Below are 26,503 nucleotides of genomic sequence, written 5' to 3' on the forward strand. Positions count from 1 at the left end.
GGAAGCAGCGAGCTCGGAGCACTGAGCGAGGTCTGCGTCTTGCGCCCGAGCGGCTCCATGTCCGCACTTCTCCTTTTCCTCCTCCCTCGCTAGCGTGATTTGCCCGCCTTAGGGGGAATTCGGTAGTGGGCCTCTTCGTCTTGCCTGTCTGCTGTGCAGGGAGTCCTTTGTGGAGTTATTGTTGTTCGATTGGTTGTAAATTCCAGGGGAACTTTACAGAGGCTCACCTCATGCTGCCATTTTGATGACGTCTCCCCCATACTCTATGTTTATATCAGTAAGCAGTTCAAATTAAAATATCCCAAATTGAGCACCTGATTTCCCAACCCCCACAGTAGTCATCCCTATTCCAATAGCAATTCATACTTCCAGTTTGCTCTGGCCAGAAACCTTTGAGTCACCCTTAACTCCTCTCTCATACCTCACAATCAACCTGTTTGATCTATTTAAAATATTCCCAGAATTTGACTTTTTAGCACTTCCACTGATATTACCTTAGTCTAAGCCATCATTTCTCACCTGGATTTTCCAGCAGCGTCCTTAAGCAGTCTCTTTGCAATTATCCTTGCTCTTTTGGTCTATTCATACAGCAGCCAGAGTGAGGTTTTAAAAATATAAGTCAGATAATGTCGCTTTGTTGCTCAAAGTCTCCTAATGCCTTTCCATCACACTCAGCGTAAACATCAAAATCCTTACACAGGCCTACAAGGCCCAAAAGACTGCTGCCTTCTCTTTCTTCCCTCCTCCATACACTGACAGTACTTTCTTCACTCTTGGTTTATTTCCTTTTGCATGATGTTTATCACCATCTAATATAACATGTAATTTACTTTTTTATTTTGTCTTTTCCCACTGAAGTGTATGCTTCATGGGGACAGAGATATGTCTTTTCTTTTTTTATTGAAATATTCTCTACTGCCAAGCACATAGTAAGCATTCAATAAACATTTATTATGTGAATGAATGACTGAAGGGAGGTGGGAAGAGGGGCATCTAAGAATATATAATTCAGGGGTGGATGGGTGGCTCAGTTGGTTAGAGCACAAACTCTGGGCAACGGGGCTGCCGGTTCAATTCCCACATGGGCCAGCGAGCTGCACCCTTTGCAACTAGAATGAAGTCAATGAGCTGTCGCTCAGCTCCTGGGTGGCCAGATGGTTCAGTTGGTTGGAGCGCGTTCTCTCAACCACAACGTTGCTGGTTCAACTCCCACAAGGGATGGTGGGCTGCGCCCCCACAACTAGGATTGAAAGGGCAACAACATGACTTGGAAAAGTCCCCTAAGTACACACACTGTTCCCCAATAAAATCTTTAAAAAAAAAAAAAAGAATATATAATTCAAGAAAATGAGTGCTATAATAGACAATGCAAGTATAAAGTTCTGTGATTGCAGAATCTTCTAGAAAATAAAAGATTATTTCCGGGATTTATGATTTCTTGAGCAGTCTTACTACATTTTCGGCACTTAATATGAAATAAAAAGTAAGTACTCATACTTTTAGAAAATGGCCCACCTTCCTAGGTTAAGGCAGTGTTTGTAACAAGCTTCTACTTGACATAGCTTAAACAGGCTAATATATTTGCCCAGCTTCATGAAGTTCAGTGAGGCTTCTTGGGTGCTTTCGGGAGGACACTAGGGAATACTTAGCAGTACTTACAGATTTCAAATGTCCATAAGAATACATATTTTAAGAAAGAACTTGTATTTTTGATCATGAAAATATTATTCATTGCAGAAAAATTAGAAAATACTAAGAAATAGAAAGAAAATGATCACTGAGAATGTCCCCAAACAGAGCTGTCCTCTGTTAACAGTTTGGTATATAATCTAGATTTTCTTATAAGCATATATTCATCTGCTTATTTGTTTAAAAGGTTTTTTTTTTTTTTACAAAAAAATGGAATCATGCTTTACATACTATTTTATAATCTCATTTTATCGTTTAACAGTATATATACCACAATCATTTTTCCATGTGAATAAATGAACCTGTACAAGTGTAAATCTTAATGGCTGATTAGTATTCTATAGTGTGAATGGATCGCTTATGTCAGGATCATTTGGTTGTATGCACTTTTTCTAGGAGCATTACTTTTTTAAATACTAAAAATTTTAAAAAGTGTCTCAGTCTTCATTAGAACTTTAATGAAGGCATCAAAAATGATTTCATATTATATACATATATTGGATCATTATGTTGTACATGCAAAAATATGTCAATAACATTGCAATAATGATAAAATATATAAAAATGTTAAAAATTTTTTAAATGAAAGTCATTAATGAAGTAAAAACCTTTTAAAAATTAAGCTGCATTCTTTTAAGAGCAAAGGACTGACAGAATGGTTTTTAGAAGTGTGTTCTGTTGCATAAAAGTTTAAATGCTCTGATGCAAAAGCACACAGATATTGGACCAAGTTCAAGGTATAGAACTTGAAGTCACTTGTTACTGGATTATTTTGAAGCTGAGGCCATGACCATCTTAGCCAAATAGTTATGTTTTCTTTGGCCGATTTTTCATCTGATCTCATTTCACAGACAAACAAGTCTTCTTTTTAAAATTCTACAGAGTAGTAAACTTTCAATTGTGTTCTGAAGAAACTATAGGCAGTTGGAAAATCAAAAGGACAGTAAGAATAATCTACACTGTCTACTCAATAATTGTACCCTTAGCTTTTGTTTTAGTCCAAGTTAAATTGTATTCCTGTGTGTGTGTGTGTGTGTATGTGTGTGTAAAACAGTGAAATGTTAGAAATACATTTTGTATTCCTTCATAGCTTTGTTTCATTACCTGAATTGATGAGCAGAATATTTAGACAATTAATGATGCAGTCCTTCATTTAGAAGGTGCTATGGTTTGAATACTTATGTCTCCCTCAAATTCATATGTTAAAATCCTAACTCCCAAAAGGGATGGTATTAGTAGGTGGGACCTTTGGGAGGTGCTTCAGTCTTGAGGGTGGAACCCTCGTGAATGGGATCAGTACCTTATAGAAGAGGCTCCAGAGAGATCCTTTCCCCTTTCTGCATGTGAGGGCACCTGGAAAAGTCTGCAATCTGCAATCTGGCACCCTAATCTGACTTCTGGCCTTCAAAACTGTGAGCTAAATTTCTACTATTTATAAGCCACCCAGTCTGTGTTATTTTATTACAGCAGCGCAAAGGAACTAAGAAGGTAAATGAATAAGTATTTTTCAATATCTTTAAGCTGAGTTGATTCTCATTATTTTACCAATATTTTAACAGATAAACATAGTAAAATCAAGGTATAATCTTCCTCCTCCTTTTTTCCCTTTCCTTACATAAATAGGGGAATAAAATGCATTTTGCCTTCCTACGCATTCTGTTTTATTAACGTTTCTATAGGAAGGACATGTAGTAAACTTAATTATTACTAAACTCCAAATTCAGGACTGTAGTTACTTGTGCTGAGTATGGAGGAGTACATTCTTTGCAACTAGAAAATTAAAGTTGCTATCAGTGAATCAAATTATAAAGCAAACAGTTATTAGAAAAATATTCCTGGTCACCTTAAAGAGAACAAATACCCCACAAATACCCCACCAAGCCTCTTTGTAAATTGAATGAGGTTATTTACATAACTAAACAAAGTATATGAGTTGGGGGTGGGGGTGGGTGGGGAGGTCAAATGGAAGTCTGAAAATAGAGTTCTCAGTGTAAACTTTGAAACTTCTTTCCATAAGTATTTATTGAACTAAACTACATAGAGAGAAAAACGCCAAGGCTGAACAATTTGCCCAGCTAGTGAAGAGCAGATCTAGGATTCAAAACCACTTCACTGAAAATGTTACATGGCTCTATTTAATTTATTCACTTAGCAAATATTTGTTAAATACCTTTTATGTGCAAGGCATTTTGCCAGGGGCAGGCACAGTGGGATATATGGTGAAGCAGACATTTGTGGAATAGTGGAAAGAGATGTGCTTTGACATTTACACACTGGTTCTTTGGATAAATTACTTTTAATTGTGGTTTTTAAGTCCGTAAAGTGGGTGGTTATTAGGTAAAAAAAAAGAAACAAGGAAACGTATCTTAGTGACTACAAGAGATGCTCAGTTTAGTTTTCTTACCCCCACCCCCATTTTGAGGAGTTTTCTAGAAGGTAAGTTAATCAGGTATGCATTCATGGAGTGAAGAAGGATGTGATTGATTTGGGTCACGAGATGGGTTCTTGATTTGGACTTGTTGAGATGTGGGAGACAGTAAACGTAGTGACGTGTGAGGAGTGAGATCTTGTCCATTGGAGTTTACAGGAAGGGAGAAAACTGTAAGTTGTAAACGTCTGGTTTGCCTTCCCACTTGCAAAATCTCCAGTTTAGTATCAGTTTTCACAAACATATTATGATAATAGCCTGAAATCAAGACATTTTCTTTGTTGAGATCTCTAAGGGGCAAATTTTTCCAGATGGAACTGGATTGATACATTCAACAAACACTTTTACCTTATTCAGAGAATACAGGATTGCATTTAAGATCTAAGTGCTAGAATCTGAGGATGTAGAAATCAAAAGGCACTGTCCCAGTTCTCAAGGAGACAGACATGTAAACAAATAATTTAAATAAGTGTAGAGGTGATAGAGATATCTATAGCAGCATCAAGGAAGAATTAGATTTTCCTTGGGGGCAGTTCAACTCTAAAATTACATGAAAATGGACACACCTTACAGACCATACACCATTCTTAAACATTTAAAAGAAATAAAGACATTTAAAAAATTCAGTGTCAACTGTAATGCTAATTATAGTGACGCTTTAGAAAAAATCCCGCGGAACACTGAGGAAGCGTGATTGAGTTCTTACTGAGTTACCTTTCTCCAAAATCAGTCCTCCACAGTGCTTCAAAAGTAGAAGTCTGTGGGAAGTCTTGTCCCGGCTCTTTAAAAGGAACACGCAACTGGATATAACAAGGGGAAGAACGCAGATGCCGCAGTTTTCCAAGTGCGATTTGCCCCTCCCACGTGGCAGATTTTTGGCAACTCGCCCCTCCCTGCTTCGGATTCTGGGAAAGATTCTAACGCCTTCTGGAGCCGTCCCTAGTGACGTCGGGAGCGCGATTCCAGTCTGTGGCCAATTACGCGGCCGGATTCCGGGGAAGCCCGGGGCGGTGGTGACGGCCTATGCGCGTGCGCGAGGTCTCCGCGCGCGGCTATATAAACATGGCTGGCCCGGTAGCGCGGCGGGGCTGTACTGAGCTTGCGTAGGGGGCTTTGGGGAACTCGGGGTTTGTGGTTTTGAAACTTCTGGCGGGGCAACCGCGCCGCAGTTAGGCTGGGAGGTGGGAACCAAAGTGACGCCCTTCCGGGAGTCCCTCAGCCAAGCTCTGCTGCAGCGGGACCCGAGGCTGAGCCGGCGCACGTGGGAGCGCCGCTGAGGAAGCCGCGAGCCGCGGCGCAGGTGTGGGCTGCTGGCCCGGACACGCGGGCGCGAGGGAGGTCCCGGACGGACGGGTTCCGCTTCCCAGCGGCACCCATCGCTGACTTCTGTGTCGCTGCCCGTGCGCCTCTCCCTAGCGATGCTGTGGAGCCGGAACTTCACTGGAGTCGGCTGCTGCTTGTCAAGCCTCCGCTCGTCTCTGCTCCCGGAACGGCAGCGCCGCAGCTGCTGCTGATCCACCTGGGGGATGCCCGCTGGCCTCACGGAACCGGCCGGCGCCGCTCCCCACGCTGGCGTGAGCGCCTCCGGGACCTTGACCATGGCCCCTGCCGGGGCTCTGCCGGTCCGGGTGGAGAGCACTCCGGTGGCGCTGGGCGCTGTGACTAAGGCTCCTGTCAGTGTCAGCGTGGAGTCCACGGTGTCCCAGCCCCTGCGGTCCCCCGTGGGCACCCTGGTGACTAAAGTGGCTCCTGTCAGTGCTCTTCCTAAACTCAGCAGCGGCCCTCGTCTACCTGCTCCTCAGATAGTCGCCGTGAAAGCCCCCAATACCACAACAGTTCAGCTGCCTGCGAATTTGCAGCTTCCTCCAGGTATGTTGATCACCTTTTCCAGTTTATCTGTCGGTCCAGTCAGCGGTGACATGGGAAACGTCGCAGCCCCGGATTGCGCCTTCTTGCTGGTAGCTCTAAAAAGCTCAGCCACGAGAACCTTTCGTAATCTTGACTTGGCAGGGCAGTGATTTGGCTTTACAATTAATATATCCTCTTTGAGTCCTTACTGCATAGTTTTTGTTTCCACATTTCAAGAAAGAATTTTTTCACCTAACTGACACTAAAAGCTGGAGCAGCATATTTAGAAGGGCCTTTGAAGCACTGGCTCCTACTTGGAGGAAGACAGAGTATAGCTGAAGTTTATTTTCATGTGGAGAAAGGATCGATATACATATACATATCTACATATCTACATACATTACGATGTAAAATAAAAGTGTAAGTTTTCTCAGGTGTTAAGACAGAGAATTTTAAATTTAAGCAAGGCAACGTTTTAAGCAAGTTTACTGCTTTATAGTTCTAGAAATATTCTGCTTTTTGCACAATCTTTAGATGTGTGATAATTGTAACTGGGTTATAATACTCCCTCTCAGGGAGCAAGTGCAGAAGTTGACAAATAGATCAGAGCCATGGGATTATTATATTTGAAGCAGTCTGTGAATGCTACAGTTTATGAGTATGAGACTACTTTTTATCCTAGGGTTACTCTATTGGGTTGTTTTTTCATGATGTATGCAAAGGTTTTGCTTTGTAATCATTTACATATTATAAATCTGCTGAAGGATATTTGAGTCTTCCACCTTCTTTATTCAACTGAAAGTCTCTTGAAATTTTAGTGGGGAAAAAAGTACAGCTCACGTTCTTCTTTGGAGTGAACTCTACTCAGTGATACTGTCTTCTGTTACTTTTGCTCATCAGTAATTGGAACTTGGACCCACCAAGATAGTAAAGAAGTGAAACCATTTGATTCAGAAAATTTCAGTATCTCCTAGCAAGATGATGGGGACTCTTGTAACTAATGTTCTAGTTGTTCATGAAATTTGTGGGAAAATTATGTTCTTCGCTTTTGATGAAGTTCTGTTTCAGTTTTGTATAGAACACAAGGTACATACACTTGTTAAGATGTATGCACCAATGGACATTTTCTGCCAGTTCTAAATTGCCATCCTGCGTGCGCTCTTATGGTTTGTTCATCATAACCTCTTTTTCTAAGAGAATTTACCCGGTGCAAAACTCATAGGTGTCAGGGAATTCGAATCCAGGTCTGTTTAACTTTTTCCACGACACTATGCATACCACTTAGCATGTGTGTACAGTATGCCTCATTGGGTATCAGTACTAAAAGGTGATCTACAGAATTTTATACACTAACCTTTTTATACACAGAGAAACCAAAACTGAAACTCACTAGAGCTCAGTAACAGCAAACTAGGACCACAGCCTAAATATGCAACATGAAAACATTTCATGCTACTGACTATGGATAAAATCGCTTAAAGGAGAGGAGATAAATTGCCTTTAGGAATTGTTAGTTATAGAGGAGGTGGGAAGTGCTTTGAGGAATAGCTTTTGGGAATTTCTGCTGATGTGTGGCAGAAGAGCATACTAACATTAGTACTCTCATTGGTGCAGAATAAGATAACCAAGAGTTGAAGAATAAAATGGAGACTCTGATTAAAGTAACGTTTTAAAAAGGTTATGATTCTTCTACCATTTCTTTTATATACTGAGCATTAGCAGTTGATTACTCAAGGATGCTTTAATTATATAGAAGTCAGCTCTTCTTTTTTTTAAGATAATGTATTTTAAGTGTTTGATTCTCTTCAGAATTTCCTCTATGAACAGAACTTGTTTTAAAAAATATAAATATACACCACAGGTTTTTCTAGGGAGCAGGGGCTGGAAATAAAAAGGAGGGGGCTTTGTGTAGAAATGAAAGAAACTAAGTGAAGCTTTGGAAATTATTCTTCTGTTAAATGTTTTTGGCAACCTCTCCAGTCTTCTTTTTAGTGAACTTGTGGGATTTTAGGCCAGACTGTGACTCTTTCTGTTTTTGGTATTCTGTGTCTCTCCTATCATTTGAGAGTGACGATCAAGGACTTGAGTATTCCTTTTTTGTCATAAACTGGTAAATTCTGTTTGACAGTCATACTGTACAGAAGTTTGTGAAAGTTATTTGTGAGACAGTTTGAGGTCCTTTTTCATCAATTCCTTCATGCTGAGGTATGGCATAAGGTTTGCCTCTGCTTTCTCAAATCCCTGAACCAGTTCCTGGATAAGCTGGTGGTTCTTGTTTCCACTCTGGCTTTATCAAAGGGATATTCCATGATCATCAGCTTTCACAGTTGTCACAGTGCTATTAGACTTCATGAAGTGAGAGGCTCTTCTTTTCAGTGCTCATCATATGTGCCACAGGCTGTTTGGATTCAAAAGCTGTGGAGTCAGCTTAACCAGATAGTGTCAATGGCATCATTAATTCTGTGGATTGTCATCCCTCAGGAGAAAGTGCTGGCACTCTTTTCCAGCTACTCTTCAAGGCTCAGATAGGTTCTCCTATTTTGTGTTCTCACTTGCACTCTTGTACTTTAACCATCATACTTCTCACACTTTAGTTTTGTTACTTCCCTTATTGACTGTAAGTTCCACAAAGGTAGGGATGCTATGTTGCTGACTATTATCCCCAGGGCCTAGTATGTTGCTGGGCCAGGGAAGGCACTTAATTAAGTATTTGAATACATGCGTGAGTATACAGAGGAGAGTAGGGGGCAATCAGGCTGCAGCCCTTAAGGGATTCCAAGGGCCATCACACATATCAGTATGTTTTATTTTTAATTTCTTTGTTTACTCTGCTTACAAAAGTGGTATATGTTTATGTAAAAAAAAATTACTAAAACATGATACCCACTTCACCAGAGTATTGCTATTAATAATTTGTTGTATCTCTTTCATGTTAGTATCTATAAATTGTCCTCATTTTTTGACTTGCTTAGTCGTCCTTTATAGCAGCGCACCATCATTTTTGGAACCCTTTCCTGTTCATAGACATTGATATTGTATGCAATATTTTATGCTATTACAAGTAATGCTATAATAAACATCTTTGTATGTATATTTTTGTGCAGTTTTGTAAACATGTTATAGGATGCTGGAAGTGGAATTGTTGGTTCAAATGGTAATATTTTAAAGGTATTGCTAAATTTTACCCCCAAAAGATTGTTTAAATGCATACTCAATGTTAATACTTTTAATACTTAATTTTAAAAAGCTTCCCATGGAATCTAAGAAGTCATTTTCTAGACTTAATTTTAATTAATGGTAACAGAAGATGAGTCTTTAATTGAGTGCAGAGAGAAAGAATTTGAATATAGAGAAATGTGGGCTGGATGATAATATGTAAATTTGTTACTTACTGAATAACTATGCCTAAGTGGGATTTTGTTACCTTGAAGGTAAGTAAGTATATACTACTATATAGTAGCTGGGAAGGTTTAGTTCACAGAGTAAGGTTTAGGCCACAGAGTATGGATGAGGTATTGTGCTAATCAAGTTTGTAAATAACAAGGCACTTGAAGACTTAGCCTTTTGGGAGAGTAGTGGAGTATAGCAATATAGGGCAGAATATTGGCCTTGGAATCAACAGACCTGGATTTGAATACCAGCCCTGCCACTTAATAGCTTTGTGACCTTGGTCAAGTTTATTAACCTCATCCTGAACCTCACTTTTTTTATCTAAATAGTGGATCATACCTTCTTCATAGAAGTATCATAAGGATTAAATAAAATGTATACAGGCCTATTTGTACAGAACTCTGGGGAACACCATTTGTGTGGAATACAATGCTATATAGCAGAGATGTCCTGAATATTTAAGGTGCCTGTGTAGCATTTAGCTCCAGGTACCCTGTAGTTGCTATTAGTCTAATAATGTATAAGCATCCACCAAATTCTCAATAGTTTAAAAGCATGAGCATTTAAATAACCTCAATGCCTACCCATCCCCATTTTTTTTAATTGAAAATTTGTTGTAAAAAATTTGGAAAACAAAAAAATTGTCCCAAAATATTTTGAGTTGTATTTTTCAGTCTCCATTTTTATGTCAACTGTATTGAGCTACAATTTTTGTTATTAAAAAAAGGAACCCACTTACAGTGAGTTTTGAAAATTTTGACAAATGTATCAAATCAAATATAGAACTGCAATCAAAATATAGAACATTTAATTCCCCAAAAGCTTTTAGTTTCTTTGGGGAAAAACGAGAAAATGTATGCATGCCTCTTTTAGTTTTATTTTAGTTTTAGTTTAATTGGGATTCTATGATATAATTTTTATATACTGCTTTCCACTTACCATTATATAGTGATTATTTGTATGTTATAAACTCAAAAGTTTAATTTTAATGGCTGCATAGTCCATTATTCGATCATTTCTCTACTTGTCCATTTAGATAACTTATGGTTTTTTGTTTAAAAAGTTATTTATAAATAAAAATAAACCAAATTAATTGTATTTAGGTTATGGTATGCATCTTGATTATTTTCTTGGGACAGTTAAGAAGAATTCGAATTTCTAGATCAAGGAAATATGAGTATTTTAAAGTTAATAGTTTGTTTTTTACTTAGTCATACATTACAGTGCTAACTATATGCTAGGTTCTATGCTTAGTACCATGAATATAGTGGTAAATAAGATAGACGCAATTCCTCTCCTGGAAACCAAATAGATTTTTCTAGAATTTCCTTAGATTACCCTAAACTTAATTTTTCTCCAACAATCCTTTAATTTTTGTAAACGAATATAAAACAACCAGAGATACGGAAAGTTGAAAAAAAGAAAAAAGGTAAAAATCATCTGAAATCTTATGGTCCCATTTTTAAAAGATGAAATTTAATAGAGGTAAGCTCTGTTTGGACAAATCAGCTGTGTAAATGGAGGATAGGAGAGCTGTACCATAACTAACAGGAGAATCTGGGATAAAAATTTATTTATTGATTTAATTTTCCTTTCATTTACTCAAAGAATTATGGGAGTGAGGGGAAGAGGGAAATTTAAGTGACTTTAAGCTCAGTAGGGGAAATTATGACGTTTGAAAAATTAAAGGAATTGAGCCCATGGTGCCTGCAGAAGAAACAACTTAGGATATATTAGCTACCTTTTAAGTGTTTAAAGGACTGTCCTGTGGAAATGAAAAGTGGGCTTATTTTATGTGGTTGTACAAGGGACCCTCACATCTGTGAATATTAATGGAAGCACATTTTAGTTCCATATTAAGAAAAAACTCTGTATTTCTTGTATGATTGTGCAGGAGTGACATTTGTACATTTCCACCTTCCTGACCCTGGAATTCTTTGAGTAGACATTTTTTATAATGTCACCACCAGTCAGGCATTTATGTATAGGTATTAAATTATAATTGACAAATTCTAAAGTCTTTCGGGCTCTTACATCTGTATGGATCTGCTATCCTTTCTTGAGTATGAAGGAAACCAGAACATCCACTTCAGCCTGCCACCAAGACAAAGTAGGAAAGGCTTCTTGGGACAAAGCAGCTCCCTGGGTGGAAAAGTAGAGTATGTTAAATTATGTACCAGATTAGAAAGTGGACACTAGAGACCACTTTACACTTTTAATACCTTTATAGTTTTAGAAGAAAGGTGCTTTGTAACCTAATGCATGGTTATTTTCTCTCAAAATGTCTGTAGGATAAATAGGCAAAGCTGGCTATCCTTTTATTATTGGAAAAGGTAAATCTCAGATGTTTATCAGGATTGGATTCAAAGATACTTTGTAACTCGTCTTCAGAAAAGAGATAATGTTCAGTTTCCTTTATATATATGTGTTAAGTACTAGGTTGTTGCCCATTGGAATTGGGCTTTTGGGATAGATAAGCACTTCAGTCAGAAGAGTATCCAGAGTTCAGGTGAGTTAGTTATTTTATTCTCAGTACAGTAGTCCCCCCTTATCTGAGGGGGGATATGTTTCAAGAACCCCAGTGGATACCTGAAACCATAGATAGTACTGAACCCGATATATACTATATTTTTTCCTATACGTACATGCACTTTACAGCTTCTCTTTGGCATATTTAAATTGCCAGCCTCAGTACTCTTGTGCTTTGGGGTTATTATTAAGTAAAATAAGGGTTCCTTGAACACAACCACAGCTATACGGTGACAATTGATCTGTTAACTGAGATGGCTACTTAAGTGACTAATGGGTGGATAGCATATACAGCGTGGATATGCTGGACAAAGGGATGAGTAATGTTTCAGACAGGACAGAGCGTGAAGGTGTGAGATTTTATGCCACTCAGAATGGCATGCAATTTAAAACTTAGGAATAGTTTATTTCTGGAACTTTCCGTTTAATATTTTTGGATTACAGTTGACCTTGGGTAACTGAAACTGCAGCAAGTGAAACTATAGATGGATAAGGGGGAACACTACTGTATTGTCTATTCGCAACTACTCAAATATTACCTCTCAGTGATATTTTGAGTAATTAGTTGAGGAGTTTGGATTGTGGACCTTTTGGCATTAATAATAACTACTACTAACTTTTAAATACAAAAATCCTTTCAAATGTGTTGTCTCATTTGATCCCTTTAACAATCATGCAAGTTAGGTATTAAGTCTCTCGATCCACAAATGTGGATTCTTTCCATTTATTTCAATTTTCTTCAATTTCTTTCCAACATTTTGTACTTTCTAGGGTATTCGTTTTGTATTTATTTTGTTAAATCTATTCCTAAGCATATTATGCTTTTTTTGATCCTTTGTAAATTGAATTGTTTTCTTATTCATTGCAAGTATATATAGAAATAGTCAGGTTTTGTATATTGATCTTCTATTTGGCTGCCTAGATGAACTTGTTTATAAATTTTAATAGTTTCTTTTCGTGGATTTGTTAGGATTTTCTATAGACAACATTATATTATCTGTGAATAGATAATTTCACATCTTTCTTTCTAATTTGGATGCCTTTTATTTGATTTTCTTGCTTAATTGCCCTGGCTAGAATTCTCAGTACAATGCTGAACTGAAGTGATGCTTGTAGGCATCCTTGTCTCGTTCCTCACTTTAGATATCTTTGTCTTGTTCCTGCTTAGGGAGGGAGCATTTAGTATTTCACCATTAAGTATGATATTAGCTGTGGATCTTTTATAGATTTCCCTCCATCAGACTGGGGAAGTTTCCTTTTATTCCTATTTTGTTGAATGTTTTTATCATGATAAAAGGGGTGTCAGATTTATTCAAAAAGTTTTTCTTTATATTGATGATCATGTGGATTTTTTGGGTCTTTATTCTATTGATAGGGTATTTTACACTAATGTTCACATGTTAAGCCAACTTTGCATACTGAGATAAATATCACTTGGTTATAGAATATCACACTTTTTATATGATGCTGGATTCAGTTTTGTTGAGGATTTTTTAATCTATATGCATAAGGCATGTGGGTCTCTAGTTTTCTTGTGATGTCTTTGGTTTTGGCATTAGGGTAATATACAAACCTTACAGAAGGAGTTGAGAGATATTCCCTCCTATTTTTTGGAAGAATTGGTGAAGGATTAGCATTATTTTCCTTAGATATTTGTTAGAATTCTCCAGTAAAGCCCTATGGACCTGGGATTTTCTGGTGGGTACTTTTTTGATTACTAGTTCAGTCTCTTTGTTAGAGGTGTATTCAGGTTGCCCGTTTTCTTGAGTCAGTTTCAATGGTTTGTGTGTTTGTAGGAATTTGTAAATTTCATCTCAGTTATCTAACTTATTGGTTTACAATTGTTCATTGTATTCCCTTATAATTTTCTTCAAATTTAGCAGTAATGTCTCCTCTTTCATTCCTGATTTTACTAGTTTGAGCCTTCTCCCCTTTTTCTGTAGTCAATCTATTAATAGGTAAAGGTTTATCAGTTTTGTTGATCTTTTCAAAGAACCAAATTTTGTTTTCATTTCTCTCGGGGTTTTTTTTTTTTTTTTTTTAAATCTCTATTCTATAGACATATCTTGGAGATACCACCACCACAATGAAGTGAATATCTCAATAATACAAGCCACACGAATCTTTTGGATTCCCAGTGCATGTAAAAATTACATTATACTGTAGTCTATTAGTGTGTGATAACATAATTTAGAAATACTTTATTGCTAAAAAATGCTAACCATCATCTGAGCCTTCAGCGAGTTGTAATATTTTTGCTGATGGAGGGTCTTGCCTCAGTGTTGCTGACTGCTGACTGATCAGCGTGCTGGATGCTGAAGGCTGGGGTGGCTGTGACAATTCTTAAAATAAAACAACATTGAAGTTTGCTGTATTAGTTGACTTCCTTAGCATGCAATGCTGTTTGACAGCATTTTACCCACAGTAGAACGTCTTTCAAAATTGGAGTCAGTCCTTTCAAAGCCTGCTGGTGCTTTATCAACTAAGTTTATGTAATGTTCTAAATCTTTTGTTGTCATTTCAATAATCTTCAGAAGGACTAGAGTCCATCTCAAAAAACCATTTTTCTTTGCTCATCCGAAACAGGTAACTCCTCATCTGTTAAAGTTTTATCATGAGATTGCAGTGATTCAGTCACATCTTCAGGGTCCACTTCCAATTCTAGTTCTCTTGCTTCCCCCCCCCACATCTGCAGTACATTCTCTACTGAAGTCTTCTTGAAACCCTCAAAGTCATCCATGAGAGTTAAAATCAACTTCTTCTAAACTCCTGTTAATGTTGATATTTTGACCTCATGAATCATGAATGTTTCAATAGCATCTAGAATGGTGAATCTTTTCCAGAAGGTTTTCAATTTACTTTGCCCAGATCCATCAGAGGAATAACTATATATGTCAGCCTTACAAAATGTATTTCTTATATAATAAGACTTGAAAGTTGAAATTACTCCTTGATCCATGGGCTACAGAGTGGATGTTGTGTTAGCAGGCATGAAAACAACATTCTCATTGTACATTTCCGTCTTGGGTGACCGGGTGTGTAATCAGTAAGTAGTAATTTTTTGAAAGGAATATTTTTTTGAGCAGTAGATCTCAACAGTGGGCTTAAAATATTCAGTTAACCATGTTGTAAACAGATGTGCTGTCACCCATGCCTTTTGTTTCATTTATAAAGCACAGGCAGAGGAGATTTAGCGTAATTCTTAAGGGCCTGGGATTTTTGGAATGGTAAATGAAAATTGGCTTCAACTTAAAGTCACCAACTGCATTAGCCCCTAAATAAGAGAGTCATCCTGTCCTTTGAAGCTTTAGAACCAGGCATTAACTTCTCCTCTAGCTATGAAAGTCCTAGATAGCATCATCTTCCAATATAAGGCTGTTTAGTCTACATTGCAAACCTGCTGTTTTGTGTAGCCGCCTTCATTAATTATTTTAGCTAGATCTTCTGGATAATTGTTGCCACTTCTGTATCAGCACTTGCTGTTTTACCTTGCACTTTTATATTACCGAGAGTGGTTTCTTTCCTTAAATCTCACGGACCAATCTGCTAGCTTCAGAAAACTTTTCTTCCGCAGTTTCCTCACTACTCTCAGCCTTCATAGAATTGAAGAGAAGTCCTTGCTCTGGATTAGGGTTCGTATTAAGGGAATGTTGTGGTTGGTTTGATCTTCTGTCTTGACCACTAAAACTTTTCTCTATATCAGCAATAGTACTGGTTCAGTTTTCTTGTCATCCGTGTGTTCACTGAAGTGGTACTTTCAATTTCCTTCAAGAACTTTTCCTTTGCATTCACAACTTGGCTAACTATTTGGCACAAGAAGCCTAGTTTTCAGCCTGTCTTGGCTTTAGACATGCCTTCCTCATAAGCTTAATCATTTCTAGCTTTTTATTTAAAGTGAGAGACATGGGACTCTTCCTTTCACTTAAACACTTACAGGCCATTGAAGGGTTATTAACTGGCCTGATTTCAATATTGTTGTGTCTCAGGGAATAGAGAGGTTCAGGGAGAGGGATAGAGATGAGGAAATGCCAACTAGTCTGGAGCAGTCAGAACACACATTTATTGATTTGAGTTTGCCATCCTACATGGGTATGGTTTGTGGTGCCCCAAAACAATTACAATAGTAACATCAAAGATAACTGATCACAGATCACTAGAACAAATATAATACTAATGAAAAAGTTTGAAGTATTGGGAGAATTACCAAAATGTGACACACACACGAAGTGAACAAAAGCTGTTGGAAAAATGGTACCAGTAGAGTTGCTGGACACAGGGTTGGCACAAACATTTAATTTGTAAAAAGCACAATATCTAGGGGGTGGCCGGTTAGCTCAGTTGGTTAGAGCATGGTGATGAAAACACCAAGGTTGCCAGTTCTATCCCCGCATGGGCCACTGTGAGCTGCGCCCTCCTTAAATATAAATAAATAAATAAATAAATAAATAAATAAATAAATAAATAAATGTACAATATCTATGAAGCGCAGTAAAGCGAAGTGCAATAAAATGAAGTATGACTGTATTTATCTCTTCTCTAATCATTAATTTCCTTTCTTCTGCTTGACTTTAGTTTTTATTTTGCTCTTTTTCCCCCTAGTGTTTTAAGGTGGAAGGTTAAGTTAATGAGTCTTTTTAAATACAGGCATTTACAACTATAAAATTTCCTATAAATACTGCTTCAGCTGTATCTCATAAATCTTGGTATGTTGTGTCTTTATTTTCACTCATCTCAAAGTATTTTCCAATTTCCCTGTGATTTCTTCATTAACCAACTGGCTACTTAGGAGTGTGTTGTTTAATTTCTACATATTTGTGAGTTCCCCCAATTGCTTTTTGATTTTTAATTTCATTTAATTGTAATAGGAGACCATACATTGTATGATTTCAATCCTTTTAAATTTATTGAGGCTCATTTTATGGCCTAGTATATGGTCAATCCTGAGTGTTTCATATACACTTAAGAAGAAGGCTGTTATCTGGTGGTGTATTCTATAGATGTGTTTTAAGTCTAGTTGATTTACAGTCTTCAAGTATTTCATTTTCTTGTTGATCTTCTATCTAGTTGTCTGGCCTTTATTCAAAGTGGGGATATTGAAGTCTCCGAAGTATTATTATTGGATTGTCAGTTTTTCTCTTAATTTATGTCAGCCATTGTTTCATATGTTTGGGGCTCTGTTGTTTGGTGCATATATTTTTAGAATTGTTATATCTTCCTGATCCACTAGCTGTTTTATCAAATATAAAATGCCCCTCTTTATTTCTGGTAACATTTTTTGTTTTAGTCTATTTTGTTTGTTGTTAGTATGGCCATTTCAGCTTTCTTATGGTTGCTGTAGTGTGATACATTTTCCTCTTTTCCTTTCTACTTTTTTTTCTATTTTTGAATGTACAGTATGTCTCCAATAAGCAGCATATAGTTGGATCTTATTTTTTTAATCCTGCCTAACACGTTTTGCCTTTTGATTGGATTATTTAATCCATTCACTTTTAATGTTATTGATATATTCGGTTTAGATATGCATTTATTTTTGTTTTTATATATATTTCCTCTCCTTTTAACCCCATTTTTACTCTTTCTTGCTTTCCTTTGCATTAAGTGACTATTTCTGATGTAACATTTTAATTCCTTTATATAAGTATATATGTGAATATGCATGTGTGTGTATATACATATATATAATACATATATATATGTATTAGTGGTTGCTTTAGGGCTTACAATATACATTGTACTAGAATCTATTTCACATTTATATTAACTTATTTCAGTGAGATATAGAAACGTTTCTCCTATTTAGCTCATTTCCCTCTTCATTTTTGTGCTATTATTGCTCTACATATTGCTTCTAGATATGTTACTAACCCAACAATACCTTATTACTTTATGTAATTTTATGTCTTTTAAAGAAGGTGACTGAAGAAAGAAGAGCAAAGATATATTTGTAGCATTTATTTTATTACCCTCTTATTCACCATTTCTGGTTTTCTTCATTTGTTCCTGTGTATTTGAGTTACCATCTGAAGTCATTTCATAGTGCAATACAACTTTGCTCTTACCCACTTCCTTTATGCTGTTATTCACAAATATATTACATTTCTATATGTTATAGATCTAACAATACGATTACATGCATATTGTTCTATACAGTCGTTTTTTTAAGCTATTAAGAGAAGAAAACAGAGGTTAGCATTTATACTGTCAAATTACATAATTACCTTTACCAGTGCCCTTTCATTTTCATGTGAATTTAAATTACTGTCTGGGGTCCCTTGTTTTCAGCCTGAAGAACTTCATTTAGTGTTTTATGTGTGGCATGCCTGTTAGCAACCAGTTCTCTCAGTTTTTATCTGGGACTGTCCTTATCTTCAGTTTTAAAGACATTCTTGGTGGATATCTAATTGTTCATTAACAGTTTTTTTCTTTCAGCAATTGGACTATGTCGTTCCACTGCCTCCTACCTATCTTTAAGCTCATCGATCTTTCTTTTGTCCTTTCAAGTCCAGGTCCTCTAGTGAATTTTTTTTATTAGTTATTGTACTTTTTAATTACAGAATTTTTTAATTATATCTATTTCTAGGGATATCGTCTATTTGATGAGATATCATACCTTTTTTTTAACTTTAATCATAGTTTTCCTTAGTCTTTTGAAAATATTTATAATGGTTACTTTGAAATCTATTAGATCTGACATCTAGTCCCTCTCACAGGTGGTTTCTGTTGCCGGCCTCTTTTCCTGTCTCAGACTTTTTTCTTTGCACATCTTGTCATTTGTTGTTCAAAACGAATATGCTGTAGCAATTCTAGATACTGGGCCCTATTTCCTTGATGTGTTACTATTGTTTGCTTGTTTATTTTTTTAATGTCTGGCTGGATGATATTGGTGAAGTCTATTTTCTCCCCAGTAGGAAGCCCCTGATGTTGCTCCTCTTTGGAGGACACAGCAGTGGGCATCAGTACAGCCACTCTGGGATGACAGTGGCTCTCTGACTGTCTCTTTCTGTGACCTCTCTGTTAAGCTTTGCCTCTGCCGGTATCTCACTCAGCTGTTGGTCTCAACTCTTCGACAGCCATTACCCTATTGTTTCCACAGTGCCCTAGGGTCCAATTTGCTGCATAGTCTCATTTAATTAAATTTGGGCTCCTTTACAGGGATAGTTTTTGAGATTTGTTACGATCCCAAGAGGGACCTTCTTAGTTGTCTCTTTGTCTGGTTGTCTCTGGTAAACTAGAGATAGGCTTATGGCTTAGTTTATAGCTGTCCTGAAGCTACCAGACTTCTTTTAATTGTCCCATTGTATTTGCCAGTGTCCTTGGCCTTGAGCTTTCCCACACTTTGAAATAAAGACAGCTCCTCTAGGGATATATTTGGAGCAGGTACCATGATTGTAGCATGCTTCTCTCTGAGCGATATCCCTGCCATAGCAGTGAGTACTGGATGTGGATGGTAAGCTCTGGTCTTTTCTGCTTATCTCTCCCAGCATGGTACCTCCACCCTAAGAAAGAAATGGAGTGAGGACGATTGGGGCCCAAGTATTCTCAAATCCTGAGGTGTAGAGTCTTCTATTCATGAGTCGAGATGGGCGAAAGAAGCCTGAAACCTCTTGGATGCACTTGTCTGAAATTTGTCCTGTGCTGTAGCATGTAGCTTGGGGTTGGGGAGATGAGAAAAGCTAGTGGCCTGCTCCTCCCAGGAATATACCATAGCCCTCTACTGGGAGCTTGGGAGGGAACGGAGGCCCTGCATGGGCCTCACTGCCTGGGGTGGAGTTTCTATCATGCTCAGCTGGGAAAGGAGGGGGAGTGGGCTGTGATTCAGATGCCACAGATTCTTGATGTTCCTACTGAGTTTTAGTAGATTTTCTTTAATAATTGTGTACTCATTTTCTGTATACCATACAGCAGCATGTTCAAAGACTTTAAATGGTTTTTAAAATGGCTGTTTTTACCACTTATGCTTGTTTTGCTGAGGAATGGGTTTATTGAGCTCTTCATGCTGCCATTCTTGAAGTAGAATTCCAACTGCAAATATTCTTGCTTGTGCTTCCTACTGACGTGGACAAGAATTTCTTTAGATTTAGAAATACTGGATTAGAGGGTATGCAAATGGAAATCTATATTGCACAGCTGGCATAATCATATACAGATACATAAAGCAGTTGTGCCAGATTGTACGACCGCCATCAAGATATTAGAGTTCTTGTTGCTACAGATCTCTGTAGCACTCAGTATTGTCATTGGCCTTCTCAGTTTTTGCCTATCTGGTGGATATAAAGTGATATCTCATTGTGGTCTTAATTTACCTTTCCCTGTCATTGGCATCTGTGTTTTGTGCATTTTGGATATTCGTCCTTTGAATATATGTGAACTAAAATTTTTCTCCCATTTTGTGGTTTGTGTTTTTATCTGGTGGTGTCTTTTGCTAAACAAAAGTTCTTTTGATACAGTGGAATGTATCACACATTACATATTTAATAAATTCTTCCCTATCCCAAGTTTAGAAAGATAATTTTCTACACTAAGAGTTTAAAATGTTTTGCGTTTACCCTTAATGGTTTTCGTCTACAGTGCGAAACTTTTCTTCTTTTCCATGTAGATAACTCATTGACTCAGACCTATTTATTGAATAGTCCCTCTTTTCCTCACTGATTTGAAGTGCCTCTTGGGAAAATTTGATACTACACATCTGTATGAGTCTGTTTTGGGATTCTCTATCCTATTCCATTGGTCAGTTTGAGTAGTCTTGTGTCCTTACCATACCATCTTACGTACTGTAGCTTTATAAATAGTTTGATGCCATGAAGGAAAAGTGTTTTCCCTCCTTCAGAAATGTCTGAGCCATATGGTTAGACTTTTAATATTTTAAGTAGCTTTGAGTAAAAACATTTTTTTCACATTATATGTGATAATTAGTAGACATGGAATTCAGTATGTAAATACAAATTACTTATTCCAACCATTTACACTGTTGAGAGGAATGGGAGAAGAAATGTATTATGCTTCATTTATTAGCTGAGGTCACTTTTTGATGTGTTTTTCCTTTTAACTACAGGAACGGTTTTGATCAAGAGTAACAGTGGTCATTTGATGTTGGTATCTCCTCAGCAAGCTGTAACAAGAGGTGAGACCACCAGGAACATAATTTCAAGGCCAGCTGTACCAACGAATACTCAAACAGTCAAAATCTGTACAATGCCGGTAATATACCTTAAAGTTTTTTCCATCTTCTTTAGTTTTCCAGGTATTGTGTTCATGTAAACATGTACGTATTTGCCAGTAAAAATAATCGAAGGGATGATTCTGCTCAACTTTTTGAATTAAGTTATTTTCTTTGAATAGGTCAATTTAATCAAGATGTTTGGTTTTGTCATTTGGTAATTGCTAAAATAATAAAAATTGAATCTTCTTACTCAAAGATTTTGTCCTCAGGGAATGTTCAAGGGCTATTTGCATCTCTAAATGGAAAGAAAACTATTCTGTTTGAATTTTCATTTGTGACAGAATATTAAGACTACAGTTTATAATATTTATTTATATCCATATCTTACAGGAATTACCTTGAAGAAATTCACAACTCTGCTGTAACATTTTATTAATTTGGCACTGTTAAGAAGTGATTTATTTTATATACATGATAATCTTTTTGGGTACCTGAAGCTTATCTGTGTGCCAGAGTTTAAAAAGTGTTTTTATGGGCATCTTTCTTTGGTTAAACAGAAAATGCTGAATAAAGTATAGCATTTTCTTGATGAATCAAGCTTATCCTAAAGAAAGATTGCACTGTATTCTGTGGTAAGATCATCGTTGCCAGTTTAAATCCTCCCATCCCCCATTTTGTGCTCTCCTAATTTGATTCTGGGTTCTCAGTCATTTTCTCTGTTACTGTATCTGTTTATGATAGCTACTCCTTCCCTTTCTGGTTTGCTTTATCTAACTGTTGTGGGTTGAGAAGATAGGTTAGCATATTTTGTTTATAATTAGATGTTAAATAAGAATCTGTGTTTTCTATATGAGCCAAAGAGTCAAGTTAAAGCTTTTAATGCTGAAATACTGTGATATTTATTTGTTAGATTAGTTGTCTCCTCAGAAATATGAAATGAGTTTCAACTGGCCAATTGACCAGTTAGATTCATAGCAGAGAACGTGCATATAATCTATAAGATTATAAAACCAGTTATAACAAAGAAATTTGCTATAGTACAGTGTTTTAATGTTTGCCACAGTACTGATTGATTTTAATTACTAATATTGATGATTGTATTATTCTACCAATCCCCCCAGAATTCTAATTCACAATTAAGCAAGAGCATGGCAGTGGCACCTGGTAAAAAATTGGCACAAATAGGAACTACTATGGTAACCACTGTTCCGAAGCCTTCCTCAGTACAAGTAAGTTGGGACTGACTTGTGGCCATGTGTGCACTGGTTATTCTCTCATCTTTCTTTATTATTTAGCTACTTCCTGCCAGATATATAAGCCAGACTATGTGGCATTGAAGAGAGCAATTCAGTGAAATATGATGACACTTGCCAAACTGGAAACTGTTGGCGGTATGGGAAACAAGATAAACATGGTCTTGGGATATCAGTTTTATTTGAATCTATTAAATTAATACGAATGCATCAAATAACCATGTGTTGTAGTGTGTAGAAGCAGGTGCTGGAACAGAATTTTGGTGTATGGGATATTTATTAGGGATTGATAACCTGTGGAAGGGAAGGACAGCAAGTAAGAGTTAGAAGTAGATGCAAGCCCAATAAAGCCTCAGCCAGTCAAATGGAGAACTTTGGAGCAAATATGGCTTGTCAGAGTTGTCCCACTGTGTGTCAATGAGATTGGCAGGGCCTTGATTTCCCTTTGTGATCAGTCATTGGATGTGGACTCTCCAGGGAGAGTTGTACTCTTGGGAAAGATAATTCTCTGTGGCTGAGAAAAAAACCTGAAGGAACCGGCAACTGTAGGCTGATAGCATTCCCAACAGCGTGGGAAACACACATCTCTCCTGTGATAGTGTATCACATTATACTCCTTGCATTATGGCATTTATTTCCTCATACATGTTGAAGACCGACTCTTTTGGGATTCCAGTGGGAAAGTAGTAGGATGAACTACAGTTCATCCCCACTGCTGCAACTGACACTCATCTTTCTCCTCCATTATGCATTCCAGATTCCCCTCACCCTCAACTACCAACTCTGCTGGTTATGGTAGCTTAACTGATAGCCTGGTCATACCTACATCCCTGAAGGGTACGAGGTCCTAGCCACCATGCTCTTTGAAGCAGGAGTTGCTGTACTTGTCCATTTGTCATCACAAACGGGCAAGGAAATACCAAGAGGCACTTAAGTGAGTCACCTGGAATCACCATACATATTCCCCTCAGCCTCTGTTGGGTAATAGCAACCCCACCTATTCCAGATGTCTGGTCAGTTACACCTGTCATGATAATGACTCTTCTTTTTCCTGCTCGTCCCTGGACGCAAGGAATTTGAAGTGCTCAGGAGGCCGCCATGGTGTCTAGTTTATAGGGACTGTTACTATGTCCTTCGGTGAAAGTGTCACCTCTGTGAGTAGAAATGGGAAGTACAGAGTCCCCTGGTGGGTCTTTGGGCATGATGGTATGTGGTTTCATTCATCCCGCTGCTCCTTGATTCCTTGGTTCTTCATATATTTGTCCCATTGGGGAAATAGTACTGTATAGAAATTTTTGATTCAGTGAGTATACTGAGTCTTGGAGGATGGAGCATGGGACTCCATCTTCATAGAATATCACCTCTGAGTTTGTCCTTCTTCTGTGCCTTCTGTAGATTGTTCTAACACTTTAGTAGGCCTGTAGCTTCTGAGCATGCCATATATGATACAATCAGAAGATCCCATGGTCATGGGACCACTGTCACACTTCCTTTGCTGTATAGAGGGTACATCTCCATGCGGCATGTTATATGAAATCCCATGCTGTAACTCAAACCCTCTGTTGGTGTTCCAGAATTTATTTAACCACACTATTCCCGTTCTTTTTGTCTAACAGAGATAGTGAGCAGTGAGCCTGATATTAAACATAGGGTTTTTCCCCCTAATGGCTACCATTTATTGAGCATTTAATGTGCTTGACACTTTTTAGGTGCTCTGCATCTAACATCTTGTTTCATCTTTGTGACTACTCTATATGGAAGTGTTATCTCCGTTATGAATATGTGGAATATTTAGAGAGGTTAAGTAAGATACTTGAATGATTTCTGCTAATATGCAGCGAAGGGGGAATTTGAGCTGAGCTCTCTGTCTGACTCCAGAAACAGTTCTTCATGACCTCTGAACTGATTATCTCAAACTCTAGTTTGTTTTTCCTTTAACATAAGTACTAAGGAGATTATTGGGCTAAAAGGTATGAACTTACGCCTACTGGTATCTACTATTGTGTTGTAAGAAACAATTATGTTCTTTAGAATGGGGTTCTTTGAAGATCATATGTAGATGCAGAATAATACCATGGAGAAGTGTGTGAAACTGGAAGAGACTCACAGATCCTAGAAGAGGGAGGCATGGCCTGCCATTCAGGGGGCCACATGAGGGGCTTAACCAAATAGGTGGGGAGCTGACAGAGAGTGAGGACTCAGGGGCAAGTACCTTAATTGAAGGCTTAATTGTGTGGAGTACACCAGCAAAAGGGCAAGGGGATTTCATTTGTGTGTTTGAATGTCACTAGGTCACAGTTGGGAGGGCAGGAAGGGGAACCTGTAGCAGGGACCAACCTTATTACACCAGTGCATCTGGTCTCCTGGATGGGGTGCTTAGAGCCTGTTTATGGGGATGCTGAGGCATTAGGAAAATAGGAAGTTATAATAAGAGTTTACAATATAATTTTGTTATTTTATGAAAGGTTTTTATCACTTCAGCAGTACTTTGAGTATATCAGTTTTTTCATTGGATCTGTTTCTCAAAGATTTAGTACTTATAGTTGTTCTAAAATGGTATATCTAGATTAGTTCTTTTCCTTTGATTATTTTTTCATGTATAAGTCTACCATTGATATTTCCATGTGGATTGTTTATAACCTAATTTAGATCGATGCATATTAGCTGGGCTCTTCCTCAGTAGTAGGCTAAAGTAGTAGATATTATTAAGCAGTAAAGTTAATGAATAATATCTGTGTCCATTTTGAGGGGTAAAGCATCTCAGTTTGAGGCATTTCTTGGAAATAAAGAGCTAGAACTTGGAAATGAGAAAAGATAGAATTTTTGTATTTGACTATTTTGACTATAAAGGCAAATGTGAATGTGTTAAGAAATTTTGTGTTTTCCTATTAATAGGTATTGAAATTTATTTTAAATGGCTGTATAACCCAGGAACTAGTCTGAAATCTTTGTTCCACATTATGTTGTATTTGATGATGAAGACATAGCCTGGCCCATTGTTAGGTTGGAATATAATGCGCAAATGATTGCATTTGTTTTTTTTTTATTTTATGAGGATTTTTCTTTTTTTATGAGGATTTTATTGGGGAAGGGAAACAGGACTTTATTGGGGAACATTGTGTACTTCCAGGACTTTTTTTTTCCAAGTCAAGTTGTTGTTCTTTCAATCTTAGTTGTGGAGGGCGCAGCTCAGCTCCAGGTCCAGTTGTCGTTGCTAGTTGCAGAGGGCGCAGCCCAACATCCCTTGTGGGAGTCGAACCGGCAACCTTGTGGTTGAGAGGACGCACTCCAACCAACTGAGCCATCCGGGAGCTCAGTGGCATCTCAGCTCAAGGTGCCGTGTTCAATCTTAGTTGCAGGGGGCAAAGCCCACTATCCCTTGCGGGACTCGAGGAGTTGAACCGGCAGCCTTGTGGTTGAGAGCCCACTGGCCCATGTGGGAATCGAACCAGCAGCCTTTGGAGTTAGGAGCATGGAGCTCTAACCGCCTGAGCCACCGGGCCGGCCCAAATGATTGCATTTGGAATTAGTATTTCTAATTACATATGAATAAACCCGAAGTTGATTGCTCTTTCCAACAGGTATAGAAAATGATCCTTCTCGAAATGCAATTTAGCCTGCTAAATTTCATGCAGCTCATTTTACTGGCTCTATCTAATAACTAATTTTCTCAGATTATTTCTCATCTGTCCCAGCTCTTTTCTCTCCTGTCTCCCAGACATGCCTAGTCAGTGCCAGTGCAGTCTTGCAAAGCATAGAAGTACCATTGGCTGGTCTATATCTAGTCTAAGGCAGAGTTTCAGTTGAGTTTAAGATAGTCCTTCATTACTTCAGTGAGATTACGTAGATGACTGGGCTTAGGTACCCCTTCGTGCCTTTTAAGAGGTTGGAATTGGCATGGAAAGTACATGTATGTGGTAAGGTAAGGTTATGAAGGACATATTTTGTACTGCAGACAGAATTAAATATTGACAAGGAGAGTAGAAATGCCATAAGTACTCCCTCTGCTCACAAATATTTAGGACACTTTTCCTGAACTCATATTTCGTTGGGGCTTATTTTGCTTCATAAGGGAGAGGAGCAAAACTCCCCTGAGGAATGCTTCTCACTGATACTGAAAGGTGATCATACCAGCTAACGTTCCAGATTACAGTTTTGTAAATTAGTGGCACAAAGAGTGAATGACTGAACATAAAATAGACTCAT

The 26,503-nt window shown here is 37.7% G+C and overlaps 1 protein-coding gene across 4 annotated transcripts in view; it reads left to right on the top strand.

Moving 5' to 3' along the window:
* The first annotated feature begins 5,154 nt into the window (after positions 1–5,154).
* The window catches only part of TAF4B (TATA-box binding protein associated factor 4b), a 118,882-nt gene continuing 97,533 nt past the window's right edge, over positions 5,155–26,503 (top strand). The window contains exons 1-3 of one of the 4 annotated variants that reach the window (XM_019741280.3): positions 5,155–5,986; positions 20,937–21,082; positions 22,166–22,273. In XM_019741280.3, the coding sequence (XP_019596839.2) occupies positions 5,644–5,986; positions 20,937–21,082; positions 22,166–22,273 (597 nt within the window). In that variant the 5' untranslated portion in view covers positions 5,155–5,643. The remainder of the gene's footprint in view (positions 5,987–20,936; positions 21,083–22,165; positions 22,274–26,503) is intronic. The other 3 variants (XR_012498777.2, XM_019741282.3, XM_019741281.3) reach the window with 3 other exon arrangements.

The sequence above is a fragment of the Rhinolophus sinicus genome, chromosome 4 (assembly GCF_057876585.1).
Source record: "Rhinolophus sinicus isolate RSI-liver-muscle chromosome 4, RSI-T2T, whole genome shotgun sequence".
NCBI classification, from domain to species: Eukaryota; Metazoa; Chordata; class Mammalia; order Chiroptera; family Rhinolophidae; genus Rhinolophus; species Rhinolophus sinicus.